Here is an 8,714-nt window from a genome sequence, read left to right as displayed (position 1 = left end):
CACTGCTTTACTACCCCCCCCCAAAGAAAAAGCAGGAACAAATTGATATTAATTTAACTAGTTAATTTAAACAGATCTATTTCACCTATAAAGCACTTTCATTTCACCTATAAAGCACTCCTAACATTTCCGGGAAGGCAGTATATGCTCCAGAAGAATCTTCAATATATGCTCGCAAAGATTACATTGCTTTACAAAAAAAGACAGACCGTCCAAAATTCCAAGCTAAAATACGCATAAAAAGACAGCAATGGCAGTATTTTGTCTTTAAAAAATGATGCAAATGTTGTATACCTATCATACATTTTCATGCTTATTAAAACTACAGTTAAGGACATAGGAGATGTACAGTAAATACACTGCTGAGGTACATTTCTTCTAAATATTAACACCATCACAGAATTACTCCCCAGCAGGTGATGCTACTTGGGAACATATAAATACAATTTTTACATCGTAAGGCACTTTTACCCAGCATACATGACAAGATGAAGTAAATGACTACATGAGTTTGAGGCTTGTAACAAAAAGAAGAAAAATTACTTCTGACTTTCAGTTGCCATGAAATTGAATGAATGAGGGGTTAGCCAGCCCATCTCAACACAGTGAGATAACAGGTCACCAGCCACTTGCTCTTCTGCTACTCAAAGGTAAAGTGCTGTTATGGTTACTAGTGGCATGGAAGGGAATGATTTCACATCAAATGGATTATTAGATTATCAAATCCAACAACTGACACAATATGAAATAGAACCGAGGCAAAAAAATGAAAAGATTATGTTGGCATATCTACTCCAGGTACCTGTCATCCTTCATTAATCAAAAATACAGTAGTTGCAAACAATGAAAAGTGCCTTTATTCATGTCTGAGGCACACAACGTAGAAGCGATCTAGAGACACATTATTTTGCATTCTGAAACTGTTCTGTGTGGTTGAAAAATGTTCATCGTCTAGAAAAACAAACATCTTGGTAAACAATTTCATCAACCGATCTGTCATTGCAATTCAAGTCACACTTTTAATTCTGAAAATTACAAATACAAAATAAAAATGGTCAATGGCATCATGTTTAGAGCAGTAACTGAATCTTTTCTGTACACTGCAATTTTTCTACTAAAACTGCATTATTCCCCAAGAAAACAAACAAAATGGAGGGAGTTCCAACACAGTAACGTGTAGAAACTCTCATATACAACAATTGAGTCCCTTGAGACATTAAGGAAATGTGAAAAGACAACGACACGCTAAATCTTAAAAACACAAGTAAAAATGCTACGGAAATTTATATTACAAATGAACTGCTTTTGTAATGTCAACTGCAGATGAACCTTTGCGGTTTCTAGCCAAATTCTCAGTGTATTTTGCTTGCAGCTTTACTTCAAATCTTGAGGTTTTACTGGGTTTCTAGAATGAAACAGTCAGAACCCTATCTAAACAATGAGGTGGCATGATAGCATTAGAAAGACTTGCACGTTAGATTAAATTTTTGGTTTTATTTCAAATAAATCTGCTAATGTGCTTTAACAGACCAATGGAAGAAATTACTAGGAACTAAAAAAATGCCAGTTTAATGACAAAAATTAAGGAACTGAGCTGCTAGGTCTGATTGAACCTAATCTGGATTATTCTCAAATGGAACATCAAGCTCTAGCATGTGTCACTCCATGACAAGATTAATTAAATTCTACAAATCTTAAGAATCTTAAGCAGAGAGTTTCCTCATATAGTGGTCACAAGATTCAAAATAAATATTGATCTATGGGAAAAGCCATATTCTCATTCTTCTTACATCATGGGGGCAGCCTGTATATGTATTTTGGACGAAACATGAAATGTTCCACACAACACAGAACATCTGAGGTATGGATGTCAGATATGGTGGCTAAATTCCATAACGAGTTAAAAAGAGTAACTCTTCGAAATGTAAAGAGGTTGGGTTGCAGTGTCCAAAAACGAGTATAATAAAGGCTTCACTCACACTCAGTGAAAGGTTCTTGGTATACTAGGGAAGCAGAAGAGGTGGATCGTTGGGGAACGAGCTACAGCGCTTTGGCATGAGTGCTGCAGCTCACAGCTCATAACCAACACCTGCTCAAGAAAATTGCCAGCAAGGAATGCTGGGCCGTATGAGCAATCACAGCAGGAACAAACTGCAAGGTTCAAGCATGCTTCTGTGTACATCGACTTCTTTTTCTACTATGTGCTTTGAAAGCAAAACAGAGAGCAGCTTTTCCCCACAGACAGCCTCCATACTTGGTTTACGAAGAAAACGTGAAATGCACAAGTTACCAGCTTCTGGCCAACACGGACGTGTCCATGTTGTGAACTGAGCTTGCTAAGACCTTCTCTGGTGCATGAATCCACTAAACAACTTACACATTCCAAATCTTAGATTTTTATTCAGTCCAGAAATATAGATCTTACTTCATTTCAATGTCTGCCTTAACTTTTGACACTGTACATATTACATCTCATTTATATAGTGTTTCAATTTTTTCCAGACACTGCAGACTACAAACTACATAATATTGACATGTAAAACTCTGCCACTTATTGAAGGCTCACAAACATGAACGTTTCAGGCAGTTCAATGAAATTTCTAGCAGATTTGGGCAGTAAAAAGTTACTGACCCTTTTCTGATCTTAGAAAAACAATTTAAAAGAATTAGTAGTTATGGATGTCTTATTCATTCCCAGTTCTCTAACTCTGTCCCTTGAACCTGTTTAAAAAATGATGAAAACAACAGTAAATTTAAAATCATACAGAACAAAGAGAAGAGCAACTAACAGAACTGATATTACATCTACAGTTAGTGACAAAAGTCAGGGCTTCCTTTCTTATATTTTTACAAAGCTGGCTGGATAAAAAAATAAAAGAAAAAGAAAATCAAAAACAAAAGCCTCTCGGCAAATAAAAATGTTCCCCCACTCTTCTACGGCATACAAATAAAAAGCACTTATTTGTATATGCTAGATTTAAACATTTTACTGCAATAAAGTATGCCAAATGTACGTTGAGTGTCTCAGTCTCAGTAACAGATCTGTCAGGACCAACTTCCATACCTAGTTTCCATTGAGCTGTTGTTGAGGAATGTCACTATGGCCAGTGCCTGCTTTCCCACGGCTTTTGCTCTCTCTTTCTTCATCTTCTTCATCTCTTTCATCGTTTCCACTGTGATTTTTACAATAGAGTCTAACATAATAAAAGAAACAGTGGGGGAGTTACTAGCAAACAGGACAAGTTACTTTATGCGAGTACTTTTAGAACATGTTGGGCTTCCACCACTGCTGAAGATGCACATTTTAGACTTTTACTGGATAATTGCACAAGGCATCAGACAACATCTGCAACAGACATAATTATCAGCTACCTTGCTTGAATCATTAGTCAGAGACTGAAAGACCTGGTGTAAGGACAAGTACAAGATAATTCAGAAAGAAGAGAGGCAACAGCTCCCAACTGGCAGAAGATAACAAAGAGGCATTGAACATCTCTTGGGTAGGAGCCTGCCAAACTGCCATAGCTCCACGTGCCTGAACAGGAACTGCATTATGTGCTAAAGACCAGAGGAAAAATGCAGATCTCCTTCGGGAGCACTTTCCAAACCCAGTCACTGGACTGAGAAGGATCTACATAGACTAGACCTACATGACTAGCCCCACCCAACTGAAATGGCTGCGCAGACGCACACAACTTGAACATCAAGGGTTTGATGTAGCAGTATGATTAGTATTCATGGATTCTACTTACAAAAAAAAAATTGTAAGAGCAAGCATTATCTATTACAGAAATGAGCCTGCACCACTATAGATAAGGCAGCATTTTCATTACTCGGTGGCCTATAACTGTACTGTGCAAACTGGTCTAATCCCCAAATAATTAGAAACTGTCAAAATGAACTGATTTTTACTTTTGATTAAAAAATGCTGCAAGAACTGTTGAGCTGATTAAAGTAAGTGCATTACATTCAGCCCTGCTCTTCTAAGAGAGTGAATATGGCCAGTACTTTCTAAATTCAAAAGTTACGTGGTGTATTTCCTCCATGATATGATGGAGCTTAATGACAGAATGGAGCAGCAATTCTGTTTATATAAAAATAAATTGGAAACAACTGCAATCCCAGCAGGAACATGGGTTCTCAAGAGTTTTGCAATATGTATGCTACAGGGGAACTATTTTCATGATTTTTTAGCTGATTAATCAGTTTAAAACCATTAAATGGCATTGAAATAAGCAAAGAAAAGCAAGGCTCGAGTGCAGCCTACACAAGCTAGTGCCGTTAGTAAAATACTGAAAAGGATCCATCCCAGTGCTTGGGGATTACTGCTACACTGCTGAGAGAGCACCCCCTTGCGGCTAGGCCAAGGTGCAACATTAGCATCAGCTTCAACGGCAGCAGGGTCACATTAATAAAAGACGGAAGCAGCTGGAAAAGGAGATAGGGGGCAGTTTAGGAGTGTAAAAAAATAACCAAGTAGATATGTCAGTTATCCCCAAGAAAATATAACACAGTAAAAATTTACCAACAACTTCAGTCATTTGAATTTCAGCTCAATCAGGAGGAAATATATTTTTGTATACTTCCTATAAAAAAACACCCGTTTGTTTGTAGCTATGCAGACGTTCTGAATGAAGTTAAAGCAGTCACTAAAATATTTTGTATATGTATAGAAGTTATTCTGCAGTATATTCACTGAAACAGTATTTTTCCTATTTAGTAACACAGTGAACAGTTTTACACAGAAAAAAGGAACTATTTTCACTTTTGCACATACATTTATCCTCATCTTGATTTGGTAAAACAAATCAGAAGAAATGCATGAGTCTAGTGGGCTGAACATCAATCCTCTCCAATGCCATAAGCTGTGGGGTCAGCTGATCCTGGCTGATGAAGGGGCAGTGCTTCTTCAGAGGGGCCCAGAGTCCTCTCAGTGGCTGGCTGGTGTGTTCTGCTCACGTGCTCAAGGTCGTACTAACCTGATATGGGCTGGAGAAGGATAGCCTTCCTCTATAGGCTATGGACTGCTAATCAGCTCTCTGCCACTGACTTCAGGCAATCAAGACACCTTGGTCTGTTCTGTTCGCTCTCTGGCACACAGTTTAGTTTCTATGGACTGGAACAGTTGGACCTCTAGTTTTGGGGTTTAATGTAAAGGACTCAGGTGAATCCTGGTAGCCTGTAACATGCAGAAAGTCAGACCAGATGACTTTAGCAGTCCCTCTGACCTTAATTTCTATGACACCACAAGATCCCTGGTACAGTTCGGCTGTTGCCTAAGCACTAAGAACTCTCTGAAAACAGTCTGACCACAAGCCCTTCATCTAATTTAGGGAGTGTTGCCTGCAGCACCCATCCAGTTCTTCTCATTTATTTGGCTGGGATGATGCAAGCGGAAGTGAAAGCTGAAGTGCAGAGAGTAAAGAAAAATTTTTTGTAGTGCTCCATGCAGGGAAATTTATTTTTGGCATTTTACAATTCAGGATTATTTACAATAGAACTTGGGTTAGTTAATTTTGCTAAGGCACTTAAAACTGGCCTTTTCCAAGCTTTTAGTGAACTAGATTACTGAATTATACTAGTCACCTTATCCACATTTCTGAGCAATTGTTCAAAAACCAAAGATATGGGAAGACATGCACACCCTTGGTTTTGTCTTTAGAATGTAAAAGCTTGGTCTTTGTTTGAATACTGGCAAAGACAGGACAAGTAAGTTTCTTTGTTGCTTAATGCTTCCAATGCAGCTGAAAGACACAGAAATCACCCTTACTGCATACTTGGTACTCTGTTTCAAAAGAAAAGTGACTTTTAAAATTAAATACACCAAAGAGGAAAAAAGTTACTTTATACAGGCTTAACAGCTGTATACATTCTTACTTGTAAATTCCTCGTGACATATTCTCAATATACTTTGCTTTGTCTTCTACTCCACAGTGGTAATGGTAAGTCTTGATACAGGCTTTAATTTCACACCCAATGGTGGCACCAGGTTGGCTGCAAAGCGTGCATTTCTGTTGAAATGAAGAAGGCAACACTCAAAGTTATGCTCTTAATCCCTTCCATATCTAGTCATTTAGCATTCAACTTAATCCCTTGACATTCAACTAACATGTCACCATGAAGTGCCAAACTTTAACGCTAGCCCAACAAGAGCAGCAATTTACCTGGTATATTACCCTTGGGGTACAAACTTAATTAAATTTGTAATAAGCCAGAAACATAATATGGAAGTAATTAAACTAGGAATAAGAGTACAGTTTATCCATCTGCTGAATTAATATGTTACTACAGGACGGAATACATTGATATGGTTCTAGACTATATTTTATTGCTCCTGAAGCTGAAGCTTAGGGTTTTTGAAATCATAGAAGTTGGGTTGGAAGGGACCTTGTAGATCTTCAAATCCGACCCCCTGCCTGGGCAGGAGAAAAAATTGGGCTCAAATGATCCCAGCCAGGTAGGCATCAATCCTCCTCTTAAAGACCACCAGGGTAGGAGCCAGCACCACTTCCCTTGGAAGTTGGTTCCAGATCCTAGCCGCCCTAACTGTGTCTAATCTAAACCTCCTCTTCAACAACTTGTGGCTGTTATTCCTTGTTATGCCAGGGGGCGCTGGGGAAACAAGGTCTCTCCCAAACCCTTCTGCTCCCCCCTAGTGAGTTTATAGACGGTCACCAGGTCCCCCCTCAGCCTTCTCTTGTGAAGGCTGAACAGGTTCAGGTCCCGCAGTCTCTCATCGTCGGGTCTGTCCTGTTTGTCCCCGGATCATGTGGGTGGCCCTCCTCTGGATCCTCTCAGTACGATATAATAATTTTAGGCAATGATCTAGCAAGAAATTGCCATTTGGTGTAATCATAAAACATCCCTGAGAACCTGTCTCCTGCTCTGGGGTTTTAACATAATTTCAGTCATACTAACATGCCACCATGAAGTGCTGGAGCCCCTCCAAAAACAAGCATATGCCAACAAAGGCCACAGTATTTTCTCCAACCAGACACATCAACAGAGTCTCTCCACACCTCAGATTATTGTGGCCCAAAGGCCTGGGAGAAGACAGGCACTGCAGGTGCCCAGGTGATTAGCAACCCTGGACGTAGGAAGCCCTGCAGACAGCTCCTCCTCATAGTTGAAGACCAGGAGGCCCGAGAAACCAAGCAGTTTTTAAAGAGGAATTCATGAAAGATAAGCAAAGGATTCATTCACGCTGTCCCTTTACAGTATATTGAGAGCAAACGTATAGTAATTGTCATTTGCTAAAGGAGTTTATTCCCTTGGCCTTTTTGACGTTTTCACAAAACATCCATTTTTGGTCTGGAAAACAAGCCATCAAGCTTGTTTTCCAAGGGCCAAACAAGCTTCCTTCGTGAGGTATACTGTAGTGAAAACATATAGTAAATGCTACAAGTAACCATAGGAATAAAGTGGTCAAAAGGGATAAGCAGGATCTCACGCACGCTCGATAGAACCAATAAGGTATTGATTACAAACCCAAAAGACACATACCATTCTTTTCCCTCTCTTGATCTCTTGAAGTACAGTTTTAATATCAAAATCACCAAACTCTGCCCTTGATGTTGTTGTTAGCTGGACAGTGCCAGAAGAGAACAACTATAAAACAAATACATTTGAACAATGTCAGGTTAAACCACAAAAAGGTTTAGGTACAGAGGTAACAGAAGGGGACATTCTGTACTAAACTGCCTACAGGAAAGAGGTGCCTTGCCAATAAACTTGGGAGAAAACTGCACACTAAGCATACTGGCAATCTGCATATACCTTCCAACACTGGCTTTAGTTTCATTTGGTACATTTACAAATTTATTATAATAAAAACAACAGGTAAAGCAGTGGGGACCAACCTTTTTGACAGGCAAGCCATGACTTAGTCTTGCACCCTCCCCAAGTGTCACTCTGATCCTCTTCCCCTACCTGATCTGCTGCTCTGCTTTTTGCTCCCTGCTCTACCTGCCACTGTGCTGCCTGTCCCCTCCCTGATCTGCCACATGCCACAGATGGGCTGCCTGTGCCACTCACATGCACCACAGATTGGCCACCCCCTAGTAAAAGGAAGATTAAGATGGAAGAGATGCAGCAATAAAAAAGCACTGCAATAAATGAAAATGCTGATCAGATCATGCATTTCATCCCCTTTGCTGCGCCATCTAACCTATTCCACTGACTTGTCTTGTCACTCAACCTCCTGGGAAAGGCTTAGAAGGGGAAAAGAGGACAATCCCAAGTCAGAAAAACATGTGTCCATTACAAGTAACATTTATTGGCTGAGTGCATTTTGGGTTATAGGAACAGCAACACCATTCATGTGTTACTTTGACTATACTGCATATACTATAAATAGCTGTTGGAAGATTTCAGCAAAGAATCTGAACTACCCTGGACTTTCCAACAGTATGAGGCCAAGTGAAAAATTCAGGTCAAAATCCAGGCTGGGTAATAATGCTCTACTGACATATCTATTCTCTTGGTTGGACGTGTCCCCTAGTGGCAGGAGAGAAAATAGCCCTACGTCCAAGACAGCAGGCTAAGATGCAGTTAAGACTTCCATTCTAGCCTCTATCACAGACTACTGTGCGTTGTTACTGCGCAGTCATTTAGTACTTGCATACCCAAGTACTAAAATGACTGCCCAGTAACAGGTGTTACTGCACAGTAGCTTCCCTGCATGGCTTCCTGGCGATGCTGACTTCACAGTAGCT

At 39.8% G+C, this 8,714-nt stretch overlaps 1 protein-coding gene across 1 annotated transcript in view; it reads right to left on the bottom strand.

Annotated features, from left to right (window-relative positions):
- Positions 1-999: 999 nt before the first annotated feature.
- PHF6 (PHD finger protein 6) overlaps positions 1,000-8,714 on the bottom strand; it is a 31,614-nt gene continuing 23,899 nt past the window's right edge. The window contains exons 8-11 of the mRNA XM_019521294.1: positions 7,504-7,608; positions 5,878-6,011; positions 3,065-3,194; positions 1,000-2,721 (exon numbers count right to left, since the gene is read on the bottom strand). Coding sequence (XP_019376839.1) covers positions 3,065-3,194; positions 5,878-6,011; positions 7,504-7,608 — 369 coding nt within the window. The 3' untranslated portion in view covers positions 1,000-2,721. The remainder of the gene's footprint in view (positions 2,722-3,064; positions 3,195-5,877; positions 6,012-7,503; positions 7,609-8,714) is intronic.

Source organism: Gavialis gangeticus, unplaced genomic scaffold, assembly GCF_001723915.1.
Source record: "Gavialis gangeticus isolate Ggan-Ray unplaced genomic scaffold, GavGan_comp1, whole genome shotgun sequence".
Taxonomy (NCBI): Eukaryota; Metazoa; Chordata; order Crocodylia; family Gavialidae; genus Gavialis; species Gavialis gangeticus.
This window is presented reverse-complemented; position numbering and strand designations above follow the sequence as displayed.